Source organism: Balaenoptera physalus, assembly GCF_965194825.1.
Source record: "Balaenoptera physalus genome assembly, chromosome: 14".
Classification (NCBI taxonomy): domain Eukaryota; kingdom Metazoa; phylum Chordata; class Mammalia; order Artiodactyla; family Balaenopteridae; genus Balaenoptera; species Balaenoptera physalus.
The window spans coordinates 13,784,588-13,800,774 of record NC_138893.1 but is presented as its reverse complement, the minus strand read 5'-3'; the positions used below and the strand labels follow the sequence as shown (position 1 = coordinate 13,800,774).

Here is a 16,187-nt window from a genome sequence, read left to right as displayed (position 1 = left end):
ACCTTTCCTCTGCGGGGAGAATGAGAGGAAGCCAGCCTGTGACTGAAAAGGATTATCACAGAAAAACTCAGCTTGTACTCAAATGATTTTCCCAGACTTCTTTGTCTCAAACTTTCCTCATCTTTGGGCAATTTTGATGGTTCAAGATAACAATGAAGATGACTTAAGAGCAGTCCTCTTAAATAGGGGAATTAAGAATCTGCCGGAAACAAGGAGCGAGTCTTCTGGCTCGTGGAAAGCGCTGCCTGGCTGCGGGGTCTCTTCCTTCCAGTGTACCCTGGCCCCGAATGTTTACCTGTTAGATATTTTACTTTAGCTCGTGCTCTCTCATCTGCATCAAAATACCAAACAGTTATTGCGTACCTAAAAGAAAATTCAGAATAGCGTTAAGAATGATCACACTGGGGAAAACAAAGCGTATACTGTTGCAAAGGTCTACTAAAGCTTGCAATGCCAAAACAATGCCTAACTTGGGGTGACATCGGATGATAAGGGAGCACAGTGACAACCCACTTACTTAATCAGCCGTCCCAATGCTCAGGCGTATCGCAGAGAACCAGGAGGAGCTACAATTTATGTGGCAGAGTTGATGAGTTTTTATGACTTTCTTAATACCTACTTAACCTACTTGATTATCTGTTTTGCAAGCCCACAGCAGATCAGAAACAGACAATAAGAAGGTAAGAGTGGCTGTTACAGAAAAAGCACACTGTCAATAGCACAAGTTCTAGAAGAAAAGAAGAGAAACAGAGAAGGACTCAAGGCCAGGGGCCCTGTAGAGCAAGGGAGGGCTGACAGTCTCCACCACTTCTGAGGACATCACTACACACATACCGGCAAAAAATCGTGATGGGGGTTTACAATTTTACAACCTGGAGTCATCCAGAAAGTTAAATTATGCTAAGCATTTTTTAGGATTTTTATCAAAGCAGTTATACTATGTTTTGTTTCATTTTTCTGAAAATTTCATCACTCACTTGGAATATCTCATTTCACAAATAATGAAGAATCTCTGGTTTATTAAATACCGCAAGGCACTCAGTTACAGCTTTTGGTACCAATAACGTGGAAAATGTGCACACACCACAGGAAGTGAAAGCATGCTACAAATGATCAGCTCCTGAGTAGAACGTAGCAATCGGTCAGAGTGTCCTGCGGCTTCTGGCCAGTGTTCGCTGGGGGGAAAGCAACACTGACTGATCAAATGAAGAGCCCGCAAACGTGACAGAACTAAATCCTGTAACACGTCGGAAGCAACGAGTCAAAGGCAGAGTAGAGTCGGAGTCTGGGAGTCTGGGCAGCGGGGGAGGCCAAAGCCCCAGGCCACTCAGCTGGAAAGGGACAGAGCTGAGCTCGAGGTCTGGCCTCCCGGCTTCCAGAGCTCCAGCCCCTCTCCTACCACGCAGCCTCTTCTATCCTGTCAGGCGGCCGTGGCAATAGGGAAGGTGCACAGACAAACACTTTCCTGTGTCTTCTGCACCTGCCCTAAACTTCTAGTTACTTAGTCATCAGAGTTCTCATACCTGCCCCAAGGCCGTCCCAGAAGACAGCTGTAAAGTACCAGGCGTCGCCCTGCTTCTCCTGCCCTATCCCCCCACCCATCTGTCTAGAGGCTCCTCCTCCCCACGGCCACCTCTGCTGGACTTCCACAGCCTCGCCCTTCGCTCCCGGCCTTTGCCGACGCTGCCCTACTCCCCGCTCCTCCTCACTCCAGGCCCAGTGGCGACACTGGACCCATCGATTCCAATTCAACAGCCCCGTCTCCCTCCTCCAAACCCCTGGAGCACTCCATAATCGTCTGGCATCTATTTACCACCTAAAATGTTGGTTCTATCTTCATCTAGAAAGGCTACAACCACACCGTATTCGAGATTCCATAAAAAGGAAGGTCTGTGAAGCGGTTTCTGGGGCAGAGACGGGCACTGGGGGGAACGAGAGGCGAGACGGGGATTCAGGACGGCGCGCCGTGGGATGTGACGGGACCCCGGCCTCCACCCAGGGACTCTCTTGGCCGCTAGCCACCCTGCTCAGCCGGCACTCACTACGATGCATCAGGGCTGAGGCAACACGGCTCGGAGAGCCGCAAGAAGGAGGGACAGGTGACAGAGTCTTCAGAGTCTGAACCGCATCAAATGCTGGCCCGTCTCTGACATCATCATCAAGAGGCAGCTCTTCTCCCTGCGTACCTAAGGGATCTCGGCAACTGCATGCCGGTGATTCACTACTGTAATGTTCAAAGTCCCTTCTATAATGAAAAATAGGTATTTAAAGAGTAGCACTTTTTTTTCCCCAAATATTCATTTTGGTAACAATGTCTGTAACATCTTCCATTTTAATAGTCTAAATATTTTAACTGGGTCATGGTAAATGGTAAAAGAAATGTTTTTAAGAATACATTAAACATAATAGGTTTAGAAAACTAAACTTTGTAGGAAGAGAGTGTAACGTAGAAAATAATGCGGAGAAGCGTGTAACAAGCCTGACAGATGCTTACTGTTAAAGCTGAAGGGTGATTTTTCTAACATTAACTCCTAAATACCTCTTCTCTACTTGTCTTTGCTCTACTCTTCTTCCTCTGTATGTCTCCTCTCTGGTTATGTGTTTTTCTTTTCTGTATCATTTTTCTACGTCATCCCTCTGCCCCCCACCCCTGACAGACCACCTTTAACAAAGCTGCCCTTTCCCTTCTCTATCTAATCTTTATTCCCCACGTGAATACTCTCACCAGATCCGAGAACGGACAGTAGTTAAGAGATGCACAAAACAAGGAAACAGGGCTGGGAAGACGGGAGCCCCGTGCTTCCCTGTCTGACCCCAGACAAGGAGAGGCTGTGCAAAGAGACTCACAAGCATTTGGTACCAACTGTGAATCAATCTTATAGAATTACTCAAATTAAACAGTTACGACCGAGGCCCTATGATAAAGGCAAGTGAAGAACAGGAAAACACGCATTAGAAAATGTTCACGTTCATCCTAGCTACCCCCTCCTACCCTGCCGTGCTCTTTACCGATGCTTTCGTAAAGGGAGGACTACTACCTTGTAGCGTATGCTGGCTGCACTTCATGAGGGTTGCGACGGTCGGACCAGAAAAACAGCAGTCTATCAAACCTGGGTTCAATGTCAGCAAACTGGGCCTTGCCTTCCGGGAAAATTCGAAGTATACCTCCACTTACCTAGGAAAAGGGCCAAATATGTAAGCATGAGTGACCAAGAATGCTACAAAATTAAATTTAGGGGGGAAAAAGACCGATTCAGGATATCAGAAGTCTTAAATCGATTATTCACAAATATATCTCGGTTAACGAGGTCGGAAGGTGAGCTGAGATTTCAAGTACATGCAGCAATACAAGGAAACATTCATTCCTTCTTTTAGGGAATTTTGTAAATACTTGATGAGACAGATGTATATGATCTGAACTCAAAAGTCTTAAAACGACACTTGAAAGCCTGAAAAACTAGTAAGCATTTCTTATTTATGTATGGTGATGATTTGCTTAACCTACTCTTAAAAATGTATCCATATCTAGTCATCTTGACTAAATTACTACAAATGGTTTAAGTATGTCAAAGAACCAGCTCTCTGCCCTTAATTGGGCAGCCACAAATCTAATGCCTTTCAAGGAATTCACTAAATCAGTAGAAAGTGTCATTTGTCATCAGCGCTGCAGTCATTATTAGAAACTGTAGTTCTCCCTCCCCAGACTGGGCCTGACACATCGATGACTCCCTGCCTGTACAACTGGACTCCCTTCACAAAGGATCATTACTATTTACCCCAGCAAATATCCTTCTCTGTTTGGGACCAGACGGACTCACCTATTCACTCCGATACTGACTGGGTGTCTATTGTTCTGGGACCTGTCCTGGGCCCTGGGTGCAGAGTAGGAAATAATTCAGACAGATGTTGTCCTTGTGGTAATTATAATCTGGGGGGCGGGGGGAGTAAAGCGAGGTAAACCCCACCCAAGTGAGTAGCTCTTCACCCTTGGAAAACTAAACTCCTAACAGGTAGACTCTTAAATTGAAAGGCACATTGATACTTGATCAGGACACCACGGAGACTGAGGCTATTCCTCGGTTCCACGACACCCAAAGAAGCTGTTTACAGGCTCACTGTCAAGTAAGGTAGATTCAAGCTACTCGGCTCCCTTGCCTTCCTTCCTCAGGTTCCAGCGTTGTTCCGAGCGACTCCCAAAGCACTCATGCAGACATCTAAAGGAGCTCTAGACTGTGACCGAGAACATGCTGAAAATGTTCAGAGACACGTAGTTGAAGCTTCCAGTCTTCCTCTGGGAAACGTTCCCTGATCGCTGAATTAGGCGGCCTCCCATGTGTTCTCACAGCGATTTGTCCTGCACTTGGCATAGCCAACTGTAATCGTCCGTCTACTGATCTGTACCCTCCACTGCAGCCCAAGCTCTGGGAGGGACAGTTCTATATCTGCTCTGTTTCCAGCACCCAGAACAACTTCTACCACAGTGTACATATTCAGTGCAATCTTGCAGTGAAAGTTTTCAGTTTCACATACAAAAATACTGAAGACTTTTTTCTGCTTATATGCTAATTTAAAAACAATGTATTAATGACCTTGGACAGGTCATATAAAAATTAAAAGATCAGCCTAGAAAGAACCTAGATTCTAACAAAATGTAGAATTTAAGAGTTGATCAAACATATTTCTAGTTTTCTAGATACTCACAAAATCGGAAAAAAAATTTAAGTTTTAACCAAATTTATAGCAATTTGTTTTGTGCATTGGGCTCGAGGTGAATTACCAAATTTATGTCTCTATTTCAAACTTTAAAAGCTATAACAAAAAAACATGTTTGTTGACATAATGCCTCAAAATATACTTAGCAGTAAAACTTACCTCTACTTTGAACTTGGAGTAGGACAGAGGAAATTCTTTTTTTCCCAGAAAAGTAACATTTTTTACTTTTAACTACTTGTCACACTTCTATAATACTTTCTATTCTTGCATTTGTTTTTTGTTACTTGATCTTTTTTTAATTCTAAACTTTATTCATTTTATTGAGGTATAGTTGATTTACAATATTGTGTTAGTTTTAGATGTACAGCAGAGTGATTCGGTTATACATATATGTGTGCATATCTATACTTTCTAAAAAGTTCTTGTCAATTATAGTTCATTACAAGATATTGGATATGGTTCCCTGTGCTATATAGTAAATCCTTGTTTACCTATTTTATATATAGTAGTGCACATCTGTTAATCCCATACTCCCAATTTAACCCTCCCCCCTTTCCCCTTTGGTAACCATAAATTTGTTTCCTATGTCTGAGTCTATTTTGTAAATAAGTTCATTTGTAATATTTTTTAGATTCTACATATAAGTGATATCATATAATATTTGTCTTTGTCTGACTCACTTCACTTTGCATGATAATCTCTAAGTTCATCCATGTTACTGCAAATGGCATTATTTTGTTCTTTTTTGTACCTGAGTAGTATTCCATTGTATATACGTACCGCACCTTCTTTATCCATTCCTCTGTTGATAGACCCTTAGGTTGTTTCCATGTCTTGGCTATTGTAAATAGTGCCGCTATGAACACTGGGGTGTATGTATCTTTTTGAATTAGAGCTTTCGTCTTTTCCAGATATATGCCCAGGAGTGGGATTGCTGGATCATATGGTAACTCTTTTTAGTTTTTTAAGGAACCTCCATACTGTTCTCCATAGTGGCTGCACCAATTTACATTCCCACCAACAGTGCAAGAGGGTTCCCTTTTCTCCACACCCTCTCCAGCATTTATTATTTGTAGACTTTTTGATGATGGCCATTCTGACCATTCTGTGAGGTGTTACCTCATTGTACTTTTGATTTTCATTTCTCTAATAATTAGTAATGCTGAGCATCTTTTCATGTGTCTGTTGGCCATCTGCATGTCTTCTTTGGAGAAATGTCTACTTAGGTCTTCTGCCATTTTCTGATTGGGTTGTTTGTTTGTTTTGTTATTGAATTGTATGAGCTGTTTGTATATTATGGAAATTAAGCCTTTGTCGGTCGCACTGTTTGCAAATATTTTCTCCCAGTGCATAGGTTGTCTTTTCTTTTTGTTTATGGTTTCCCTTGCTGTGCAAAAGCTTATAAGTTTGATTAGGTCCCATTTGTTTATTTTTGCTTTTGTTTCTATTGCCTTGGGAGACTGACCTAAGAAAAACATTGGTACGATTTATGTTGGAGGATGTTTTGCCGGTGTTCTCTTCTAGGAGTTTTATGTTGTCATGTCTTATATTTAAGTCTTTAAGCCATTTTGAGTCTATTTTTGTGCATGATGTGAAGGTGTGTTCTAACTTCACTGATTTACATGCGGCTGTCCAACTTTCCCAGCACCATGTGCTGAAGAGACTGTCTTTTCTCCACTCTATATTCTTGCCTGCTCTATCAAAGATTAATTGACCGTAGGTGTGTGGGTTTGTTTCTGGCTCTCTATTCTGTCCCACCGATCCATATGTCTGTTTCCGTGCCAACACCACGCTGTTTTGATTACTGTAGCTTTGGAGTATAGTCTGAAGTCTGGGAGGGCTGTGCCTCCAGCTTTGTTCTTTTTCCTCAGGATCGCTTTGGCAATTCTGGTTTTTTTGTGATTCTATATAAATTTTAGGATGATCTGTTCTAGTTATGTGAAAAATGTCATGGCTAATCTGATGGGGATTTCATTAAATCTGTAGACTGCTTTGGGTTTTATGGCCATATTTTAACTATATTAATTCTTCCAATCCAAAAGCATGGAATATCTTCCCTTTTCCTTGCATCATCTTTGATTTCCTTTATCAGTGTCTTATAGTTCTCAGCATATAAGTCCTTCACCTCCTTGGTTAGATTTATTCCTAGATATATTCTTTTTATGATGTGATTTTAAACAGAGTTCTTTTACTTTCTCTTTCTGATATTTCATTTTTAGTGTAAAGAAATGCAACAGATTTCTGTATATTGATCTTGTATCCTGCTACCTTGCTGAATTCATTTATCAGTTCTAACAGTTTTCTGTGTGGAATCTTTAGGGTTTTCTACATAGAGTATCAAGGACAGAGGAAATTCTTTAAATCAGTATGATATAGAAAGATTACTGGATCACTGTGAGCATATTCTAAGTTTTAGGATTTGCTTTTAGAACAGGACTAAGTTTTTCACATTTAAGACCTGGTGATTTCCATTTGTGTGTGTATGCATGTGGTGGAAGAAGGTGTTTTAAAGGTTATTTGATTTTTTAAAAATTACCTTGGCTACACAAGTGTGTTCACTCTCTGAAAATCCACTGGGCTATACATTATGTTCACTTTTCTATTTAAATATTTTGCTTCAGTACATGTAAATAAAAAGAGTTTTTTAAAAAAACCAACGAAAAATTAGTTTATACAACCTCCAGTGCAATAATACATGACACACGTCTAAAGTTTAAATCATTTAAACTTAAGTGAAACTCAGGCTGATGTAAAGGGAATAAATATCTGCAACACGAGAAATTGGATGCGCTGTACATTCTAACTGGTTTTACAGGATTTTTCAGTACCGATAAACTTCTAGTCTTTCATAATCCGGGGACGAAGAAATCCTGCCTCCAATATCCCATAGCCCAGTGCCAGACAACACCTCTGCAACAATGCAAAGCACGAAATGCAGGCGCTAAAGAGCAAATAACTCTTCATAATCATAATACATAATCTCCCGCAAAAGTCATGATAAAACAAACATTCTCAGAAGTGTTTTTATAAAAACTATTAGAAGGGATATTACTTTAATAGAAGATACTTCTGGAAAAGTTAAATTTTGGATATGAATGTTTCAACATCCGAAGTAAGGGAATCTACTTTTTGAGTTCTATTAGGATCTGTTTCATGTTAACAAAGATCCACTCCTAACACCTGAGTGAAACATATCTAAGGAGAAATGTTTAACTGTTCCACGTTTTAAAGACAGTCTCACCTATGAGGAGTATGAATCTTAACACTACTTGTGAGGAAAAAAATACCTGTTAAGAAAAAAAAAAAAATGCTCAATGAGGTGGCATACCTTGGCATCCCAGTCTTTATTAAGATAATATATACATGTCACACATCTTCCATCTCCGTTTGGATTATCGACATGACGTACGTAACCCGTTCCGTTGCCTGGATAACAAGCGACCATGGCCTGGAATAATAATAATAACAATAATAAATTAAAAAGTCCACGTATGAATAAAAAGGGAAAACAGCTTACAGCAAAGATCTCTGACGTTTGGCTACTCTGACTTACACTTAAATTCTTTCTCTAATAAAAATCATGTTTGTAGATAGAAGAGGTAAAAATCTTCTATGTTAACGTTAATAAAAAACACAGGGGGGTTTCCCTGGTGGCACAGTGGTTGAGAATCTGCCTGCTAATGCAGGGGACACGGGTTCGAGCCCTGGTCTGGGAAGATCCCACATGCCACGGAGCAACTGGGCCCGTGAGCCACAACTACTGAGCCTGCGCGTCTGGAGCCTGTGCTCCACAACGAGAGAGGCCGCGATAGTGAGAAGCCCGCGCACCGCGATGAAGAGTGGCCCCCGCTCGCCACAACTAGAGAAAGCCCTCGCACAGAAACAAAGACCCAATACAGTCAAAAAAAAAAAAAATTAATAAACTACTAAAATTAAGATTAAAAAAATAAATAAATAAATAAAAATAAAACTGTTGCACAGAAGCAATTAAAAAAAAAAAAAAAACACAGGGTAGGCTGGTGAACAATGCAAAGAGTGGTGAATTCTGCCTCACAGCAACGGGAAAAGCTAACGTGGAAGGATCGGAAAGCCTGCAGGACCCTCTTTCGTGATCGTTACTCATGCCGCTAATCAAGATCAGGTGGGCTTTGTCCTGCTCCATGGGAGATGGCCACCCTCCCTGAGCTCGCCACAGAACACCTGCGTTACCGTCCGACAGTCACACATCTCCTCTGATACCATCTCTGAGTGGTACCAATTTGGACAGGCACAATTTAGAAGATCAACTCCAAACGCTAACTCATTTAACGTCAGTGATTTTTAAAAAAAGGCTAAATGACAAATTAGCATGTGACGAACCCCTCTTCAAATCAGGAAGTCATTTTTTCACTCAGGTTATAACAAGATGTAGTTCAGAAGACTGTTGGGTTTAAGTATGAAGGCGTAAGAGAGGCCCAAAATAAAAAGCACCAAATAACTTGCATGTCCTAGAAATGTAGTACATTATAATCAAGTGAAGTTAGTAAGGGTAATTTTTTTTCAAATCTCAGGAATTACAAAGAAAACAAAAACAAAGATGCTCAAGATTACCAGTTATTCTTGAAATTCTTTATTTCTCTAATTTCTCAACGTGTTAATGGATCAGTATTAATGTCAATGAATTAGTATAAAGTCATCAAACAGTAATTAAATTACATCATTATTTAAGATAAATGGCAAATGCTAATTTTTAAAATTCCTAAGTGAACAAATAACTCTGTTCTATCTCTGAGGGACTAGAAAGCATTTTAAACCTGAATGCTTAAAAAAAAAATCACATTTTCATAGACACCTGGACCTACTGCTCTTTACCAGAAGAAGAATTTTTGGTGACGATTACCTATGTCTCTATTTTTCATAATTCTAGACAGACTTTAAATCCCTCTTCTTGTGACCTGAGGTTGTAATAAGAGGGAGAATGACATGCTTCTTGCATTTAATAATGCTCGGGCTTCCCTGGTGGCGCAGTGGTTGGGAGTCTGCCTGCCAATGTGGAGGACACGAGTTCGAGCCCTGGTTTGGGAAGATCCCACATGCCGCGGAGCGACTAAGCCCGTGAGCCACAATTACTGAGCCTGCGCGTCTGGAGCCTGTGCTCCGCAACAAGAGAGGCCGCGATAATGAGAGGCCCGCGCACCACAATGAAGAGTGGCCCCCGCTTGCCACAACTAGAGAAAGCCCTCACACAGAAACGAAGACCCAACACAGCCAAAAATAAATAAATAAAATAAATAAATTAAAAAAAAAAAATAATAATGCTCAATAAAAGATAAACCCAATTTCCTTGTCATTAGCTGCAAAGGAAAGGCATATGTAGCAGACCTTGAACAGTAACTATAAAAAGGTACTAATTTAATAATGCAATTAATCCATATGATTAATTGAGACAATTATGGTAAGTTACTTGATACATTCTTATCAACAAAAAAGAAGGAAAAAAAAAGAAAAGAAAAGAAAAATCAACCTGAACTCTTCCCTAAGGAGTTCTCATTTCGAGAAAGTTTACTCAGGCCTCCCTCCAACTATCTGGTTTGTAACCTCAGCATTTCTCGTGTAAGAACAAATGGGAAAATCTTTCTTTGATCATCCACCCCATCCCACCCCATCCCATCCCTGCATTTAAAAAACACCTCTTGAGTACCTACTATGTACATGAAAGGCCCTGGGGCTAAAATGATGAACAAGGTCTCTTGCTTTCATTGATTATGGCACTCAGTATAGTGGGGTAAATAATCAACAAACAGATATATAACGTGATGTTAGGTAGCAATGATTTTCTTCGTATCTTATGAAAAGATAACACATTATTGACTGGGGGATTTTTGCAGAAACTAACGTCTGTGGCGTTAATACATCTCCGGTCAATAACGTGTTAAGTTGAAGGATACAGAAAATGACAGAACGACACTCTGGAACACTGGCCAGGGAGGACCGCTCTGAGGGGCTAACACTGAGCAGAGCCAAAAGGAAGGGAGTGGCGAGTCGTGTGTCCGTGTGCGGGGTGAGCACGTCCGGCAGAGGGACCACGAGCACAGAGGCAGAAGTGGCGGGGCAGGCGGAGAACAGCAGCAGGACCGCTGCAGGACAAGGAGCGCGGGCAAAGGACGGTCAGAGGGGGTCCAGCAGGCCGTGGTGAGGACTGCTGGGTACTGCTCTAAAAGTGACAGGAGGCCGACGGAGCAGACATCTGATTAGTGTCTGAAGAAGGTCACTTTAGATTCTGTATGAATGAAAAATAACAATTGCAATAACCTCAATAGCGCCCACTACCTAACATTCACTGGACGTTTACTATTTGCCAAGCACTACTCTAAGTAATTTATGTATAATAACTTATCTGACACAACTGTATGAGGTAACTAGTACCATCCTCCTCCTCTTCATTTAACTGTTAAGGAAACTGAGGCCCAGAAAGGTTAATTAATGTTCGTAATGACATGACAGTAGACCCAGGTATGAACGCGGGCAGTCTGGTTTCAGAACCCGTGTAACTGACCACTGTACTAGACTGTGGTGTGTGTGCTGGGGGACTGGGGGAGGGGGGGAGAGTGAAAAAAGAAGACTGCTAATTGGCTACCGCAGTTTGTTTCTAGGAGAAAAACAAAAAAGAGGCTGACCAGGGTGGCAAGGTGGGGTGTATCCTGAAGGCAGAAAACCAACATGATGTGCTCAGGGGCTGGAAGCGGAGAGTAGGAAAGAGTCAAGGGTGACTGCAGGTTTCAGCCTGTGTAACTGAGTGAATGGAGCTAACTACTTACCAAGATGGAAGCACTAGGTGAAAGAGTGGTTTTAGCAACATGCACAGGGTAGGAAAGGAGTTTCTCAGCGACAGTCACGAGGAGCCAGACACCCCAGAGTAGAACAGAATTGAAGACACCAGCCTCCAAACGGGATCTGTTTGTGTCAGTCACTTCTGTTCTGCTTTCCTTAGGGTTACTGGAGGTACCTGGGGTTGGCCACTGGTGGCGGGGGGTCCAGTGAAATGAGAAGAGGCCAAACATTTGTTTGGCCTTGCCCCAGCCTTCAACTAGGGGCAGCACTTACCTGTGTCCTTTGAATTCCAAGTGAGACTTTTGGAAAAAATAAAAGATGCAATAAAAGCTTTAAACAATTGTATTAATTAAATTTTGTAATCCCTGATATAGCTCACTCACGCCCACCTAAATGTATTATCTGAGGTGCCATTACCACTTTAGCCTGGTCTGCTGTTCCCTAGATCCCTTTAGCTCTGCTCTGGTGGCAGGGACGCCACCAAATGTAGAGAAAGGAAGGAAGGAGAAGGGGATCAGTGATACACAAGGCCTGCATTTTATCTGCCAGCTTGACCTGTCAATACCAGCCGCAGGAAAGGCAGCAGTACATTAGTACAACTGTAAAAGGATAAAATGCAAAACACCAGCGTAACCCAGCGAACTAGACGGCCTCTCAATAATTACAGCTAACCGCGGGTGGCTATAAAATAAGAGGGATGCGTAAATGAGAAGGAAGCAAGGCGATCCTGATCCCAGAACACAGACAAGCCCTTCCGTGCCTGTAACTAGAGACTCTTAAGAGGAAAAGGGAGAGCCAAGCATACCCAGAAAAAGCAGATCGTCATGGAAAACCTGAGATCCAAAAGAGCCAAACTCCTAGAGGTTCTGGGGAAAGATAAATTTTGTAGGAAACATGCAAAGATTTGGAAGGGTCATAAATTCATTCAAGTATCTGTGTGGCCTAAAAATGACAGTGAAACTGCACTTAGCCATTCTTGTGTGTCCTGAGACTCCTCCCCATTTGGATTCTAGAAAACATAAAAAGGTATTTCTATAACATCTCATGAGATCTGGAAGCTGTTATATTTAAAGTAAGTATTCATATTTAAATAAAGTTATCCTTAGCTATGGTTTGGATTATCAAAATTTAAAGTTCCTTAAATGTAACATAGTGCTTCCAGGTTTGAAATAATATTTATGCTTTATGTCTTAACTGGTAATTTTGTTTTCCTGCTATATATATTTTTTTAATTTTTTAAAAAATTTATTTATTTTATTTATTTTTGGCTGCGTTGGATCTTCGCTGCGGCATGTGGGCTCCTCATTGTTATGGCTTCTCTTGTTGGGGAGCACGGGCTCTAGGCATGCGGGCTTCATTAGTTGTGGCTCGTGGGCTCAGTAGTTGTGGCTCATGGGCTCTAGAGAGCCGCCTCAGTAGTTGTGGCGCTCTGGGTTAGCTGCTCCACAGCATGTGGGATCTTCCCAGACCAGGGATCGAACCTGTGTCCCCTGCCTGGCAGTCAGATTCTTAACCACTGCGCCACAAGGGAAGCCCCTTCTTGGTATATTTTATATATATTTGTGTAAAAAAGACTCTTGATATTACTGTCCTTGTTTTATTTTTAATACGCAGATTCTTATTCACAATACTTTTAATAAATTCAATTTATTTTCTCTTAATCTCTTGATAAAGCAACTAGTAACAACTCATTCTACACCTGATTTTACCTGCTTGAGCACGTTATTAGTCTAGAAGTCATTAGCAGTATTAAAAAATATTTATGGAATACCTACCATATCACACTACAAAAAGGGTCAGTGTGATATCTATCTGAAAGGACTTAACTGGAAAGAAAGAAAACACCAGGCACTTACAAATCAACTGATAAAACTGAGTAGTGCAAATAATAAACAGAAAAAGAATTCTGAAAAAAAGGAATTATTCATGTGGGATAAAATAAAGGGACAAGGCTCTGAGCTACACATGACCCCAGCTTATCTTTAAAGGACAGATGTGGTTTGTAAAGGTGAAGGGATAAAAAGCAAACCGTATAAGCATGACATATAGGAAACAGCTGAGGGGACAGTGGGGTATTTTTATAACGGTCTGCTCTGTCACTTAATTACTTAAGTAGTAAAGTTAATTCGGTAAAAATAGGATGAAATCTTGACAATTCAGCAGAGGAAGAAGGACATGAAAGGTAAGCAGCAGCGAGCCACTGTGGTCCTTGGGTGGCGATGGCCACAACAAAAGCTTTTAAGAAGCCAGCTTCCCTATTCTGGGATTTATATGAAAGATTATTGTAAGATAATGAACACTGCTATGGTCTGAATGCTTGTGTCCCTTCCTAAATTCACATGTTGAAATTCTAACCCCCAAAGACTTAGGAGGTGGGACCTTTGGGAGGTGCTGAGGTCACAAACGGGAAGCCCTCATGAATGGATTAGTGCTCTTACAAAGGGGCTCTGGAGGTAACCCTGCCCCTTCCCCCATGTGAGGACACAACCAGAAGTCGCTGGCTACGAACCAGTAAAGGGCCCTCACCAGACAGTGACCAGCATGGTCGCCTTCATTTCGACTTTCCAGCCCCTAGGGCTGTGAGCAATACATTTCTGTGTTCATAAGCTACCCAGTCTGTGGTATTTTGTTATAGCAGCCCAAATGGACTAAGACACACCTATAAAGGATAAAATTATTCCAAGAGATTTACACTGTATGTACTGGTCCTAAGGATAAGGAAAGGCATTAAAGTCTACGAAGAAAAATTGAAATATCTCTATCCCTAGAGATTTGTTGGGGACTGGAGCGATACTCCCTGGTTATCCTTCTGTCCTCTCTGAGGAGTAGCAGACACGACCTCACACTCCTGTAAGGGTTGGGTTGGAAGACAGTGGAAGAGTCTAGACATTAGCCTGAAAAAGAAGCAATGCAATTGCCTACTATATCATTCTGAGGTACATTCCTAATCTGACATCTCTTTGAGACACCAACTTTAAATATTTCAGTTTCCCATTAGGAAAAGTCTATTTAAACATAAGCAAAACAATTAAATACTATTTTTTCCTTTTTGATATGAAAATATACATGATTGAGGGCGTTCTTAAGATAAGAAACACCATAAATTTGTTTTTTTACTCTAAGAATAAAAGGAAGGAAGAGGCTTGCGATACCTCTTTGGAATCTGAAGACATTTATTTCTGGCATTGGAAGGCTTGTATTCAATATGAAGTTGAACCAGGAAACTTTTTTCCTTTTTCCTTTTTGAACTGAATTATTTTAAAACATTGATTCAAAGCTAAGAAAAGTAAAATTGTACAGGCTATCAAAGTACTCTATTTACCCTGAATGAGGGGAGAAGCTTTACTATCTGAAAATGTGTTCTATTAAACTATATTGCCCCAAGGTTGCCAGCCCTCTGCCCTTTGTAGACGTTGACAGTTAACATTTAGTAAGCACTTACCTTGAGCCAGGCAAGGATTACCGTCTCATCTGGTCTTCACAAGTTTATGAGTTTAGGTACAATTAATGTCTCCATTTTGGAGATCAGAAAACTGAACTATAATGAGAATAGAAAGCCTGCCAAAGGCCCCAGAGACCCTGAGGAGCCCAGAGGGAAAATCGCCGGCTCTGCAGCCTCCCCAGTTCCTGGCTCCAGTGGGGCCCTGTCTGGCCTGACTGCCCACCTGCCGCAGCGATACACACGTGCATAAGGCTCGGTCCTCCCACGTCCAGATGTGCTGCAGAAGGTTGCCTCCAGCCCTGCAGTTACAGCTTTTAAGTCTCTTCCTCCTTCATTCCCAAAGCACACGCACCCACCACTATCACTACCTCTGGGGTCCACAAAATCTAGCTCAAATACAGGGAAAATAGGTCATCAAGAGAACTAGACTAACAGCAAGTTGGTATTTACTATAAGAATAATCTAGTTTTTAAAACTGCAGATTTCAATTACACCTGCTTAGTTCATCTCATTTCCTAAAAGAGACAATTAAAAACTTCATAAAGTTATGAATTTTGTTCACTGCATTAATTAGCATGTTAAACAGGGGTAATGAGGAAGGGCAATCCACAGGCATTTAAAATTTTAAGTCTCTTGACTTATTTGCTAAACTTCAATGTTATAAATAACATATCTCACCATAAATAAACTTCGACTTTGTGTTTGGGGAGGTAAAATTTTCAAATCTGTATCATGGAAAAAATAAAACTAGCACAGGGAAAAAGGACAATAGTGATAAGAACAAGGGCAGTTTCTCCTGGTACAAGTCTCCAGTCCACACAGGGCGATAAAGACCATTCAGAAGATCAGTACTGGATAAAACTTACTCGACTAATTCCAGGGAGAAAGAGGAGAATGTAAAAGGAGGTACCGAGACAGTATTATGATAGATCATGGCAGACTTTATGGAAGATGAGGGCACTTCAATTCACAGAGTGAATTAACTAAGGGAAGTTTTAAACGAGAAAATAAAGAACATTACTCAGATTTGCTAAAGCCCAGGGTTCATGAGAAGGGGGAAGAAAACGGAAAAGGTAAGATGGGCCAGACTTAGGAATAAGGAACCTTTATACTACAGGTAGAGGGAAGCCATCATTTTGGGGCAAGGGAGCAACATTATCAGAGAACTGTGCTTCAGAAACATGACAAGTAGAATACAAGATGGATTTGGGAAAGGGGGCAG

At 41.3% G+C, this 16,187-nt stretch overlaps 1 protein-coding gene across 7 annotated transcripts in view; it reads right to left on the bottom strand.

Moving 5' to 3' along the window:
- Positions 1 to 16,187, bottom strand: part of EGLN1 (egl-9 family hypoxia inducible factor 1) — a 57,657-nt gene that overhangs the window by 3,292 nt on the left and 38,178 nt on the right. For 3 of the 7 annotated variants that reach the window (XR_014252955.1, XM_082423021.1, XM_082423022.1), the window contains 3 exons: positions 8,042 to 8,161; positions 3,039 to 3,175; positions 296 to 363 (listed from right to left, as the gene is read on the bottom strand). Coding sequence is in view for 6 of the 7 variants with exons in the window: in XM_082423021.1 (XP_082279147.1) it covers positions 296 to 363; positions 3,039 to 3,175; positions 8,042 to 8,161 (325 nt within the window). In the remaining variant the exon portion in view is untranslated. The other 4 variants (XM_082423019.1, XM_082423020.1, XM_082423017.1 and 1 more) reach the window with 3 other exon arrangements.